A 14,436-nucleotide genomic window follows, 5' to 3' on the forward strand; every position below is an offset into this window, starting at 1 on the left:
AATTTTTACAAATTGCAAAAATATTTCTTTTTGCTTCCTACTGTGTCTCCTCGCCTGTGCCTCCTCCTTTTATATGTGAGGAGGCACCTCACCTTCCACATCAATTTGATGTGGGACTTTTACAGTGCCCTTTTTTTTTTCTTTTCTTTCTTTTTTTTAACTCACACACACATAATTTTTTTTATTTTAAATTTTAAAATTATATCTTAAAAAAATATTTCTAATATAATTTTAAACCTAAGTTTTTAATTCATAATTAAATTTCTAACCATATTATTATTTTTGCATAATCTCAAATAATACAAATTCCTATTATTATCATTTTTTTTAAAAAATCAGGATGTTACATTATTTAACTTTATATTTTATTGTACAATTTATTATTTTATACTTGTACAAAATACAAGCAAAAAATAATATATTTTAGATTAAAATGTATAAAACTCATAAACTTTAAAATAGGTGCATATGACACTCTCATATTTAAAAATTTAAAATTAACCCCTCAATCTTTAATTTTATTTTTTAAAACCCTACTATTAATTATATTATTTTTTTTAAAGGGTTAAAATGTCATTTAACTAAAAATATTATTAAACAAAATATTACTTCTCTGCTTAAAAATATAAGACTTTTTTAACTGAATCTCACTCTCAATAAAGTAATTATCTACTTTTCAATTAACTCTGTCTTTTTATATTTACCCTTATTAAACACCCTATAATAAATATAAAGTCATTATTAATAGGGATACTTTTGAAAAAAGGTAATGATTACATCTCAAAAGACTAAAAATATTTTACATTTTTTAACATCCAACTCTTTAAAAAATGTCTTATATTTTTGAATGGAAGGAGTATATTGTAGAACTATGTGTACTCAATTTATTATATTTTTTATGTAGTTGAGGAACTGATAGTAAAAAAAATGTTATTATGATTGTATAAAATGTTAAATATTTACATTTATATTATTTTTATCTATTTTTTTAATTAATGGTACATAGTTTTATTGTTTTAAATGATCAATTTTTATTTATATTTTTAGGTTAGATTAATATAATGCACATGGCTAAAATATTTAAAATTTTAAATATTACTAGGTTAGATTAATTTATCTTTTAGTATAAGAAAACTATGAACTATTGATAACAAAAAATGGATAAAATTAATTCAAAATTCAATATTTAAAATTTTATACGGTGATAATAATATTTTTTTTTGCTATCAATGCCTCAACTTTCTAAAAAATATAAGAAATTGATTAGCCATAGTTCTGCAATATAATGTTTTGTTTAATAGCATTTTTTTAATTAAATGGCATTTTAGCCCTTATGAAAAAGCAATATAATTAACAGTGTAGACTTTAAAAAATAAAATTAAATATTAAGAGGCTAATTTTAAACTTTTAAAAGTGAGGGAGTCATATATAATTGCTTTTAAGTTCAAAATTTTTTTATGCATTTTATGTTATTAATTTTCTTTACCATGAACCCCACATTTTTATGCTTCAACTACTTTTAATCTTATATGTGCTATTAATTTTTTACCATGAACCTCACATTGATTTTTTGGATTAATGAGCATTTTGAACCCTAAAGTATTACGTGAAAAGAGCACTAGATCTTGAACTCCAAACTTGTGCAAAATAAATCCTAAACTTCTAAATTTATAACAAATTATCCCCATCATTAACTCACTATTAACACCATTACTAGTCATTTAGTGGAGCCCAGTCAGAATGTTAACATGGTAGTCTCTTGTTGATGTGTCATTTATTAATGATCACCACAGATCCTAAATTATTATGTGAGTAGCATTTTGAACCTTGAACTTTGAGATTAAGAGCAAATTACCCTACTATTTATGTGTAGACTTAGGGGTGTGCAAAATCAAAGTGAGCCAAATTGAGTTTGATCTATTCAATTAGATTTATTCAGTTTAAATGGTCGGTTCAATTTTTTTTACAAAAAGTTCAATTTAAATGGTTCAGTTCGATCTGAGTATTACAAAACCGAACAAACTAAAATTATATATTTTATAAAATATTATTTATAAGTATTATATATATTTATAAATAATATAATTAATTTATATTTTTAATGGTTATTTTTATTTTTACTGATATTTAGGGGATAAGAAATTCAAGTAGCCCAATCCTAAACTCTAGCTCCATCTATTCCCTCTACTTTAGCGCTTTACCTCAACTTAGGAGGGCTTCAAGAGTTCAAACTTCGTCCCTTTATCTCCAGTCACCCACTCAGGTCCCTTTCTCCGTTGTCTCTGTGGTGCGCTCAACTCTCCCTTCTTAATTGTCTTTGTCCCTTTAGCTCAAGGAGACGACTTCTCCATCTCTGTTTTCTTTTTCCTGTTTGTGCCTTGGACAACAACTCAGCAAGATATGTTTGTTCGTGTAGCTTTTAATGTATTGTTCACGTCCCTCTTCTCTATTTGATTTATTTTGATCTCTACTCTTTTGGTTCAAATGTTTACTCATAGTGTTCAAATGTTTACTCATGGTGAAACTGTTTAAGGAGACAACCAAAATAAGTAACTGAATTGAACTATTAAACTTTGGAAATTTTAGTTTAGTTTATCTACATACTTCTGTTTGGTTCAGTGTAAATTATTGCTATTTCTTGGTCCGTCGGTTTCCTCAAAATATGACTAAATTGAACCATTGAAACTGATGCTTACTCTTAAGTAGATCGTTGATTATTATGTGGACCAAATTAGTCTTAGCGTGATCTATCGTTGTGAACACATCGTTGGTCGTGGTGAATGATCGATGATTTTGTGAGTTTCCCCCTTTTTTTGCAATATTTTTCAAACAATTAGTATCTTATGCATCCATATACTTTATAACTCTAATTTAGTCTTATTTTAAATAATTTTTATTTATTTAATAAAAAAAACTTGGAATCCTATTTCTAAAAAAATACAAGTATAAGAGGATTTTACAAATGATGGATGCAAAAGCTGATAATTTCATCAATGAATTTTAAACCCAAATTAATCAGTTAATTAAAATCCTATGAGATCCATGTGATATTTTAACAACAAAACATGATATTAATTTTACTGATACATATTGATGGATAGTAACCATGAACAGTAACCATGCTTTTTTTTTTAAAAAAATAATCCTTGTGAGACCCATAACAGAAAAGGTAGATGTAAGACCTATAATTTAATTTTATCAGCTTAAATAATAAACTATTTTGTTGAATATGTAATATTTATAAAATAATATGCAAAATACTTTTTATATCATTATTACTGTTCATTCAACTGTAGATGAACAATAACAATGATATGCTTTACATATATATATATATATATATATATAATTTAATTAATATATAATAAAAATTTATATAGATTGGATATTTATCAAAAAATTACTTGACTTGTTAATTGTAAACTAGTATTTTACCCCACGTGATGCACAAATGTTAAATAAAGAACAAAAAAATTAATATTTTTTAAATATATATATAATTTTAAAAAAATTATTTTTTATTTGTCATTTTTATATGAAATGCAAGAGGAGTGAAATGATAGGGAGGGGAGCACTGGCTCATATAAAAATGTTATTGTGACTCATGAACAATTTCAAACTTACGCGCTACTCACACGACACAAATGAAAGTGCATAGAGGAAAATACAAAGGAACATATACCCAATTAACAAAAAGTTTTTTTTATAGGAAAACAATTGCAACTATGGACAATACAAATGGATATCTGAAAGGGAAGTACCTCCAGTTAAAAATAGATATTTAGAATATTTTTACCTTCAATATGTTCTTCCTTTATCCATATTTTGCACAACAAAATTAGTAGTAATGATTTGAAATAACAATTTAACTTCATTGCAACGAAATGAAGTTATGATTTCGAGATTAGCACTAAACTTGTATTCTAACAGCATAAATGAGAAAACAGAACCAATCCAATCTCCACTTTATCATTGCTAGCTTTCACTTTATAGTCCAATCCAAGCTTTTATTTCTATCTCATATATTGCATAGAAACTACAGAGATACCTCATACTATTTAGTGTTAAAAAAAATGAACAATATATGCATATAGTCTAACTAAACTGGTAAAGTAAATTTTGAGTTTAAGATATATATTGAGTTTAAGATATTAAGTTTACACATTTAGTCTGGACACCAGACACAACTTTAGTACATATCAATTTTATTTGTATTCATGAAGAAGCTTTGGTTTGTACATAAAAAATTCAAAAGTCACCTATCCTCAAGTAGCTAGGATGTTCAAAAGTACAGCAAATGTGACTCTGAGCCAAAAGTCAACCATCCTCAAGTAGCTGGGATATTTAAAAGTACGGCAAATGCCAAAGCTTCATTGCTTCAAAAGATAGATTCTTAGTTGACATTTACTCTTCTATTTCAATCTTGATTTTTTGGCTTCCTTTAGCATCCATGAGTGAGAGCGTGGTATTGGCTAAGAGAAGTGTTTTGGTGGGTTGAGTGTTGGCTTCCTCCTTTTTAATATCCAAAATAAAGTTAGTGCTCGGTGCAGTTTCCGTATTCATGGTTTGGGCTTTGATCATAATGCTGGTTGTAAATGAAGGGTTGGGGAATAATGGCTTGGTTTAGTAGACATATGGTGTAAGTTCCTTAGAAGACACTTCCCATTATATTTATAATGATAACAGATGGAGAGCAGGATGTTTAAATTTGAATTGTTTACAGGGAAAAGTAGAAGACTCAAGTCATATCCGGACAAAAAATATTTGTTTTATTGGCTGAATTGAGTTTTCAAGTGAAATAATGATTTAGTTAAAAAAATACTTTATTTTCCCCCTCTCATTTAATTAATTGATGGTGTTTTTATTAATGTTTTTGAAACTGGATTCTCTATTTATCTTTTAATATAATGCAGTGGCAATTTAAGCTTGAAAGAAGGTTTGAGAGATTTGCTTTTTAGGTTTCGAGTGATTTTGATGGAACCCTATTGTTCAACACATAAAAAAAATACAGAAGTAAAATAATAGAACAACCAACATATCAAGGAAAATGCTAAGGTTTGATAATAATAGTTTTAAAAGACTAAATCAATATTACAAAGACACTTTACTGATTTAGAACAAACCCTATTCCCTACAGTAGCCAAAATATTCAACAAAACAATAGCAATGCAATGCTGTCAAGCATGTCCTCTGGTTTTCAAGAGCTAGTGTCTCCTCTCACTCACTATCAAAACATGACATGCCCTTCAAAAGACACAATTGACTACTATAATCCCAAAAATACCTTGCACAATCCTTAACATCATTTTCTACTAAGACAGACCTAATCTTTCAAGCACACACTAAGTCTGAATAGCTTTCCTCTTACAGTTAAGAATAGCAAAGTCAACATTCAACCCTTCCTAAAGGTGTTGCTCCTTTTTCTTGTATTTTCCCTCCTTAATTTGAATTTGACGATATCTAGATTTAAGGTCCAACTTTTGAAAACACCATAGCTTCTTCCAATTCATCAAGCAACTCATTAATGTCATCAATTGGAAATTTAGCTAGCACTATAATCTTGTTCAAGGCTCTATAGTCTATACAAAACCTCCAACTCCCATCTTTTTTCTTTATTAGTAAAATCAAACTTGACTAAAGGCTGTTGCTTGGTTGAATAATTTCAGTCTTTAGCATGTCCTTCACCATATTCTTGATTTCATTCTTTTGTAGATGAGGGTATTGTTATGGCCGTATATTCAGTGGTTGCTCTCCCAGTTTGATCTTAATAGCATGATCTTTTGCTCTTAGAAGGGGTAATCTTTCAGGAACTTAGCATACTGATAGTAAATTTTGCAGCAATCTTTCCACCTCTGAAATCATTTGCATTGCCTTTCCTTTGTCTCTTACCATTCTATCAAACTCTATCAAAAATCCTTCTCCCTTCTTTGTCACTAACTTGACTAAGGACTTCAAAGTAGCCTAACTTTTTGATAGTATGGGATCTCCTTGTAAACACACTCGTTGACCCTTCTCATTAATCTTCATGGTTAGTAGACTCCAATTTACTCTCACATCGCCTATTGATTTTAGCCCTTCCATCCTTAATATAACATCTATTACATTTAAAGGAAAATGGTAGAAAGTGTGGATTATATTGAGGCCTCAAACCTTTAGGTGGAGATCCTTGCAATGTTGCTTCTTCTTCAAAGAGTATTCGTCTTCCACTGTGATTGTATATTCAGCTATCTCATCTTTTGGAAGCTCTAATTTACTATGCATTCTTCAAGATAAAATTATGGGTGGCATCACTATCTATCAAAATCACGATCTCTTCTTCTTTGATTTTTCCCTTTACTTTCATGGTGTAATTGTCTCCAAGCCTAGCAATGGAATTTAGAAAGAGTCCCATTTGTATGGCTACCTCTTCCTCTGTAATATTCTCATCTTCATGCCCCTGCTTAGGTTTATCACTGTCGACTTCCTTAGTTGAGCCCATCTCTATGAGTAACATTTAGAAGTGTTTGTTTTGGTAGTGGTGATTATGATCGAATTTATCTCTGCATTTAAAGCAAAGACCTAACTCCCTTCGATGAGCAATTTCTACATCAGATAATCTTTGAGTTGCTCTTGATTTTCTCATGGTTGAACTTCTAGAAGCATTGCTGCTAGCCTTCAAGTCATACATTCACATTTCTAGACATTTTGTAGAGTCAGGCGGTGCATTTGTAGTATATGTGGGCTTACTAATTTCTAAAATGTGGGTTACCTTAGATAAATAGGATTGGGTCGAAACAAGTTTTGGCCCATTTTGTAATCTCTGAATTCAAGTAGCCTACAAACTTCTTTCTTCCTCCAGTAATTAGTTTTGTTCCTCAACACATAGGGTAGTATCGAACACCTCTAACAAAGATAAGGTGTTCGACAATTTTAGTTCATCTTTTATTTTTGTTTTCAATCCAGTCTTGAATGTGCCTATTAAGTATTCCTCTAATGCCTCCTTTAACGGCGCCGATAACCTCTCAAAATCTTTTACATATTCCAAAACTGTCTGCTTTTGTTTCACTGAGAATAACAATTCATACTCCCCCCTCGATGAGAAGAGTGGAAACGGTGCTGCAACTCTCATTTTAATTTGACCTAGTCTCACAGAGGAGTTCTTTGTTCAACCCATTGGTACCGATTTAAAGCTTTTCCTTTAAGGCAAACCACCGTGGCTTTTAACTTTTCTTGACCAGTTGTGGCATTGATAAAGAAATATCTTTCTACTAATGATTTAAAAACCAGATCAAACCAGATGGTCGGACTGTCGATCGGTTAGGTTAATGGTTCGATCAAGCTAAAAAAACCATTTAAGGAGTTGGGCCAAATCAAGCTGCTTTAAACTGGAGGTTAGATTTGGAACTAAAATCAAGTCGGGAACCTGTTTAGGTTTTCAAAAATTGGATTGTTCAAAAAATGCCCCTTTTTTTATTTTTTTGTCAATTTTTTTTTAGAAAATGACTTTTTTTGATCGTTTAATATTATATTATATCATGTGGCTTATCAAATCATTATAAACTTAAAATATTTAGTTTTATTTTTAAGTTAAGTAGCAATTTTATATTTATTTCTTAAATTTAAATTATTATATACATATATAATTTTTTAATTTAATTATTACATCATCGGTTTGACCATTAGTTAAACCCAGTTGAACAATGCAAACCATGAATCGCTAACCTTTTTGGTTCAAAATCTGGTCTAGTTATGAAAACATTTCTTTCTACTCAAAAGAGCCACCCCAATGAGTCTTTACCAATAAAAACATGTAGTTCTAATTTTCTATACTTTCTTGTCTCCTTCTCATCGTGTGCATGATTACTTAAAGCTTCTTCGTGTTCACTTGACTCTTATTTTGGGGTACACATCTCGACCATATTTTTTGTGTGTTTGCTCTAAGGTCTTATTCACCTTCTGCACCATTTCTTTAAAAGAGTTCATCTCTTTAGTTAACCCACCAATGGTCTCCCTCAACTCTTGTATTTTTGGTTCAATAAATTGCACGTGCTCACTTGTTGGGTTGATCAAAATAGTCTTAAGACCTTATTACTCTGATACTAAATGATGAAACCTTGCTATTCAACACACATAAAAAATACAAAAATAAAACAATAGAATAACCAACAGATCAAGCGAAATGCTGAAGTTTGATAATAATAGTTCTAGAAGACTAAATCAATGTTACAAAGATACTTTACTAATTTAGAACAAACCTATTCCCTACAACAACCAAAATATCCAATAGAGTAGTAACAATGTAATGCTATCAAGCACGCCCTTTGGTTTTCGAGAGCTAGTCTGTCCTCTCACTCACTATCAAAACAAGACATGCCCTTCAAAAGACACAACAATCTATTATTATCCCAAAGTACCTTGCACAGTCCCCAACATCATTTTTTGCTAAGACAGAGCTAACCCTTCAAGCCCATACTAAGTCTGAATAGCTTTCCTTATACGGTAAAGAATAGCAAAGTCAACATTCAGGCCCTCCTAAAGGTGTTGTTCCTTTTTCTTGTATTTTTCTATTTCTCCTCTTATAGGTTTGTAGCTTCCTATTTCTCCTTGTATAGGTTTACGCAGTAAAAGAGATTCCATTAGATTATTTTTTTTAAACATATTCTTTGTTTTTAGCTTGAAAGACAGGACCCACTCTTTTCCAGTTTAGGATGTTAGTCGTGATGAATTCAACAACTTGATGCGAGGTAGCAGGTCAAGACGTCGTTGTCAACATTCCTCTATTGAGCTAGGAGGGTTTTCACTTGACCAAATGCCAAATGATATCTTATTTATAGTAGGTTACTTGGTTTCTACATCTTCTTTTTAGGATTACAAAGCTTTTTGACATACTTATAGAGTTTTGGAGAATCTCAGAAGATATTGTGTATCAATGCTTGCGAATTGAACGTATGCCAAGGGTGAACTTTTGTCAAAGTCATTACATCATTAAAGTTGAACGAAAATGTGTTTAAGTTGGTAATTATGATGCTCTTTATAGGATGGGTGTTAAGTAGTCTTTTTTTCAGTGAGTATGGTAGGGAAGTTGTGTTTTATATGTTATTTTGTTCTGTTAGAGCTAGGCATGGTCAGGCCATGTATGCTTTTGGATTGTTGGTTCTTGATAATGGTAATAGATATAAAGATGATCCATGATGTGAGATAGTGTTCAAATGGCTAAGAACGTTTCGACAAGAATGACAAAGATGTGATTTTAGTGTGCTTTTAGTTAAGATTGCTTGGTATGGTGGTCCGGGTTTCAAAGAACTAAAAACGTGCCATTCTTTGTAATAGATATATGTGTCCGAATGCATGAAGAATAAGGAATGGCATAGGAGTATTTTTGGAAGAAGATGATGATGAAGAACATGATCTGTTGATGTGTGAACTATGTAGATGGGATTATGAACTATTATGGATGCATTGCAAACTAAGGTTGTGCCCCTGGTAGTGGTAATAGCTTAAGATATTAGTTAGTAAGGGAAAGTTGAAGTGTTTTATGGTTGTTACTATGTCCCATCGAAGCTGTTTAAGGTCTTCTGTTTTGTATATGTGCATATGACGATACATGAAGTATCTTTGCTGGTTTTGTAGTGATATATATATATGTATGTATGTATGTATGTATGTATGTATGTGTGAAGTAACTTGGGATCCTATTTAAAAAAAAAATTCAAGTATAAGAGGATTTTATTAATGATGGATACAAAAGTCAATGATTTTATCAATGAATTTTAAATTTAAATTAACTGATTAATTAAAATCCTATGAGACCTACATGATATTTTAACAACAAAATGTGATATTAATTTTAGTGATACATATCGACGGATAGTAACTATGGGCAGTAATCATGAATACAAACCATGAACCATAACCATGATTTTTTTTTAAAAAAAATATCCTTGTGAGATCCATAACAAAAACAGTAGATGTAAGACCCATAATTTAATTTTAGTGGCTTACATAGTATACTATTTTTTTTTTGAATATGTAAGATTTATAAAATAATATACAAAATCATTTTGCTGTTCATTCAACTGTAGAGGAACAGTAATAATGATGTGCTTTACACACATATGTAATTTAATTAATGTTAATATAAATTTAAATAGATGGGATGCTTATTAAAAAATTATTTAACTTGTTAATTGTAAATACTTACTTACCAGAAGTGGTTAAATATTGAATTGTTTTTAAGTATTTTAATGACTTACTTTATTGTTCAACTATTTCAATTTTCAGCACTGTCCTATCAAATCGAAATGACAGTCAAGGTTGGAACCTCAGCTCACCATAGAAATGTATAGTTTAACAACTTTTTTGATATAAAAAAATTAAAATATTTAAGATTGACTCATTGACCCCTAAATGTTACTATAGATAATGTTGGAAATTTTTTTTAATTATACTAACATTTTTCCTTCTTTCTGAGAGGGAAATTGGCTGGACAATCATATATTGGCTTTGGCTAGGAAGGTCCAAATTGGGAAATTAAATGGAAATTTCATCTTCATCACCGAATTCGCATTGCGTGTTCGAACATGAACACCCCACTAAATACTCCATGTCTCAACAGTTCAACTTGCACCGAATATTATTTTTTAATCATTTTTATTATTATAAATTTATAAAAAAAATTACTTTTTCTATTATATATATATATATACACACACACTTGCCATATCATCCACTTTCCCTTCCGTTATTCTTTGTTCTTCTGCTGGGAACGAATTTAAGGAAGAAGGGGAATCCGAATCGCCGTCCCGTTGGTGTCTTGCGCATCAGAAGGGACGCTATCGGTTTCGGGAATCAAATCTCCAAGGTACTGCATCGATCTAATCCCCTCTTTCCTTTTGTTTGTTCGGTTTTGTTTCTTCAAATCTTCACCATTTTCTTTTGTTTTCTTCCGTCTTATCATTCAAATTTCTGGGTTTTCAGCATTACTTTCCGATTTTTCTTCCTGGAATCGATTTTCGCCCCCTTCGATTCCTTGCAAAGTCCTTGTGGCAGATCTGATCAGGCTCTTGGGTATTTCAGACACTGCATGCATGGGGTATGTCTTCTGATTTCATTCATAAATGATGGGGTTAAGCTTCTTTTCATTGTTGGTTTTAATTATAGTGGTACAATTCCGAATTCTATGGATTTTTATGCTTTCCTTGAAAATTGATCAAGTTATCAGGATGGATTAAGGATCCATATACCACCATCCTTCCAATTATGAAAATTAGATAAACTTAGCTAGACCTGATTGTTGGCTGGCTAACAAAGATGGGCACTTCATGAAAATGGCCGTTTGTGACTTTGTGTTTGACGCACACGTAGAACAGTTGTATTCGACTTTAGACACACGGGACACTTTTAATTAAAGATTTTAAATTTTGTTCTATATCCATTGGTCTATGTCAGTGTCTATGTTTCCTAGCCGGTTGGGCATCTTGCTCTATCGTACATGGCAAGTTGTTGGGTGGGTCGAACCATTTAAAAAATTGACAGAAGTCAGGCATCCAGCTCATGATCAGCTCCAACCGCCTCCAACCATTATGATGTTGCGAGTGATTGGATTTTTTTTTTGGATAAGTTTGGTCATCATCTGAGGTTTTAAATCATTTGGTCCTAGTAGGCTTTTATGTTATTATCACTTAGGTGGAAACAAAGTCTGTGCCTGCAGTGTGTAATAAGCTGTTAATGATCATCCTGGTCAAATAATAGTTCTAAAGGATGGGCATATTTGTCTGAGTGCTTGGCTCCCATGCTTAAGGACCACAGTAGGAATATACCCGTGAAGGAGAACATGTTCATGTGTCGTATTGTTTGCTTGAGAAATAAGTTGTAGACTCTGCATAATTCGGCTGCCCAACACTTTCAATTGATGTGTGTTTAAACCAAATTATTGACTGGTGATTAGATCGTCGTGTCTAAATATATGGTAAACTTTTTAGAAAATCCTTTGATTATGTTGTGATTCATAACAGAATTTAATGTTATTGTAACAGAGCAGTGGTTGTGTTGGATGCTATAAGAAGCCCACACTAATTACACTGGAACCTAAAGAAGTTTCAAAACAAGGCCAGGCTGTGAGGAAACGTAGTACGTCCAACGATTTCTGGACCACTAGCACGCATGATATGGACAATAGTGCTGTACAATCACAGGGAAGCATCTCATCAATCAGTGTAACAAATCAAGCCCCAGATCCTCATGGTAGTTCTGGCAAAACAAGCAACTCCACTGAATTTGTAAATCACGGTATTTTCCTATTGCTCATATTTTTCAAGGACATTAAGCATGAAACATCCTTTTCTTCTGTGTGTTTATTGACTTCTTTTCTGACAAGACTGAGCTAACAGAAGATGGTTGCCTGTGCTACTTTGCTCATGCATGTTTATTTGCTTTTTTTTTTTTTTTGGGGGGGGGGAGGTTAAGATTATGTCTCTGTAATATAAATACGTTTGGCTGCAGCCAAGTTATTCAAGGTAGGTTGAATGACCTGGTGATTTAAATATAGATTTTTCTTGTTTGTTCTAACTTAATCCAGGTGCCTTGGTTGCTTTGATTTAAAAATTGTTTTTTTTTTCTTGGTTTGGATAGCCTTTTTCCCTAGAGTAGCAGAGTCTTCTAGGTTACTGGCCGGGTTTAGTGGCAAGAATTTTATTCCGTCAATTTATCTCGGGTTGGCTGTTTATGTTCCTATATTAAGTTGTAATCCACGAAATTTTGTAAGTGAGGTGGTGCCTTGACTGATTTGCAATTTAACTTGGAAGCTAACTTATAAAACTTAATTAAGCACTGCAAAGTAAAAGCAAGAAAAAAATCACTTTGAATCTGTGGTTGCAGGTCTTATTCTCTGGAATCAGACTAGGCAACAGTGGGTAGGAAATAAAAAACCACAAATTCAGTCACAGCAGCTGCGAGAACCTAAACTAAGGTAACTTGAGTTGTTGGACTAGTTTCACTGGCAGCTTCCCCCCCCCCCCGCCTTGATCTTTAATCATTATGTTTTGGGAGCTGGGGTGGGGGTGGTGACTTGGTGTATCAACTTGCATCGGTTCATGCTATGATTGATGCTGCTTGAAAAATGAGAAGGAATCAAGTTTAAACTTGCATTGGAATGTCCTCTCAAAACAGTTGAATAGAAATAGATTTTAATTTTGACTGTAAATCTATTCGTCAATGAGTTTTCTTCTTGTCTTAAAACGTTTGCACAAAGTTTATAACAGGGGATCTTGAGGTTTTGTCATTGTGTATAATCTGTTCGATATAAATCAGGAAATAAAAAGGAGAAAGAAAAGAAAGGAAAAGAGGGAATAAATATTCCACCACCTTTCCTTTACGAGCTCATGGCTGAATGATCATGTAGCTTCAAAGTGTTCTCTTGAGAGGAGGAAAAGAGAGAAATGGCTCTTTTAAACTGGAAGCCTTGGCATATAACTATACAATTGATTGCAGCCTTGGTTATAAGGTGTTTAGCACATTTTTGAAATGTTAGCACTTTTATGCTCTGGAATACGCGGCATGATTCAAATGTGGGTAAATAGGATAGAATATGTGGCTTATGAACGATGCTTGTTTCAGTGAATATTTATGGAAATGTGTTTCTTGTATTTTGTCAGCACTTATTGTCTGTCCCTTGGCATATGGCTTTGCAGTTGGGATGCAACATATGAAAGTTTACTTGGGAGCAGCAAACCATTCCATCGGCCTATCCCTCTTCCTGTAAGCATCAAACTTCTGAATTATCATGTGGATCAAGATAAGAGAGTTTATCTGAGTGGCTTGTGGCATGTTGATAATATTGACAGGAAATGGTAGATTTTCTAGTGGACATCTGGGAACAGGAGGGCCTATACGACTGAATCACATGTCTGCTCACTCTGCTGTTTGATTTTAAATCCCTAAAACAATTAATTTTAGTTGTTGCTTCTATGATGATGATAGGAATGGGAAGATTGAGCTCACTGCATTTTGTACATCAATTGTAATGTTATCTGCCCCCTGTTATCTTTCAGTGATGAGGAATCTAATCATTTTCTCTTTGCTGCAACTTTGTAAGTGATGCCAATTGGTTGATCTTTAGTGATTAAAAGAGCCAGTTTTGAGGGGTTGAGAAAAACCTTGTTTTTCATGCTAGTAGGTTAGTGTTGCAGTTACTCTCCAAAACAACTTCCAATTTCTTCACTACTATGGGCCTTTAGGGTCTTTTTTTGGGCCACCTCACTAATTTTGGGTTATTTACTATCACTTCATTAAATGCTTACCAGGGTTTGATATCAACCAATGTTCTAACTGAACTGAGCATTCAACGGATCGGGATGTTAGTTTCATTGAACCAGGGTTGGACAGTTATTGGACCGTAATTAGACCAGTCTCAATTAAAATATATAGTTTTAAAGAATATGAATGAAAAAAAAATATTTA

General features: G+C 32.2%; 1 protein-coding gene across 3 annotated transcripts; it reads left to right on the plus strand.

Annotated features, from left to right (window-relative positions):
* Positions 1-10,692: 10,692 nt before the first annotated feature.
* On the plus strand, positions 10,693-14,131 carry LOC129290240 (uncharacterized). Of its 3 annotated transcripts, none has more exons than XM_054926958.1 (6): positions 10,693-10,840; positions 10,957-11,071; positions 12,015-12,267; positions 12,856-12,946; positions 13,632-13,734; positions 13,821-14,131. In XM_054926958.1, exons 2-6 carry the CDS (start codon positions 11,063-11,065, stop codon positions 13,872-13,874), a joined length of 510 nt encoding a protein of 169 aa, XP_054782933.1. In that variant the 5' UTR covers positions 10,693-10,840; positions 10,957-11,062; the 3' UTR covers positions 13,875-14,131. The 3 variants fall into 3 exon arrangements, with proteins under 3 accessions (XP_054782933.1, XP_054782935.1, XP_054782934.1); XM_054926960.1 differs by having other exon boundaries at positions 13,668-13,734; XM_054926959.1 differs by having other exon boundaries at positions 12,020-12,267.
* The last annotated feature ends 305 nt before the right edge of the window (positions 14,132-14,436 follow it).

Source organism: Prosopis cineraria, unplaced genomic scaffold, assembly GCF_029017545.1.
Source record: "Prosopis cineraria cultivar Desert tree isolate PC_DT_omini unplaced genomic scaffold, ASM2901754v1 PC13, whole genome shotgun sequence".
Taxonomy (NCBI): domain Eukaryota; kingdom Viridiplantae; phylum Streptophyta; class Magnoliopsida; order Fabales; family Fabaceae; genus Prosopis; species Prosopis cineraria.

Bases quoted from the DNA above. Each gene is read 5' to 3' on its own strand.
- LOC129290240 (XM_054926958.1), top strand. The intron at 12,947-13,631 runs GTAACTTGAGTT...GTATTTTGTCAG, and splicing joins CTGCGAGAACCTAAACTAAG to CACTTATTGTCTGTCCCTTG. The intron at 13,735-13,820 runs GTAAGCATCAAA...TAATATTGACAG, and splicing joins ATCGGCCTATCCCTCTTCCT to GAAATGGTAGATTTTCTAGT.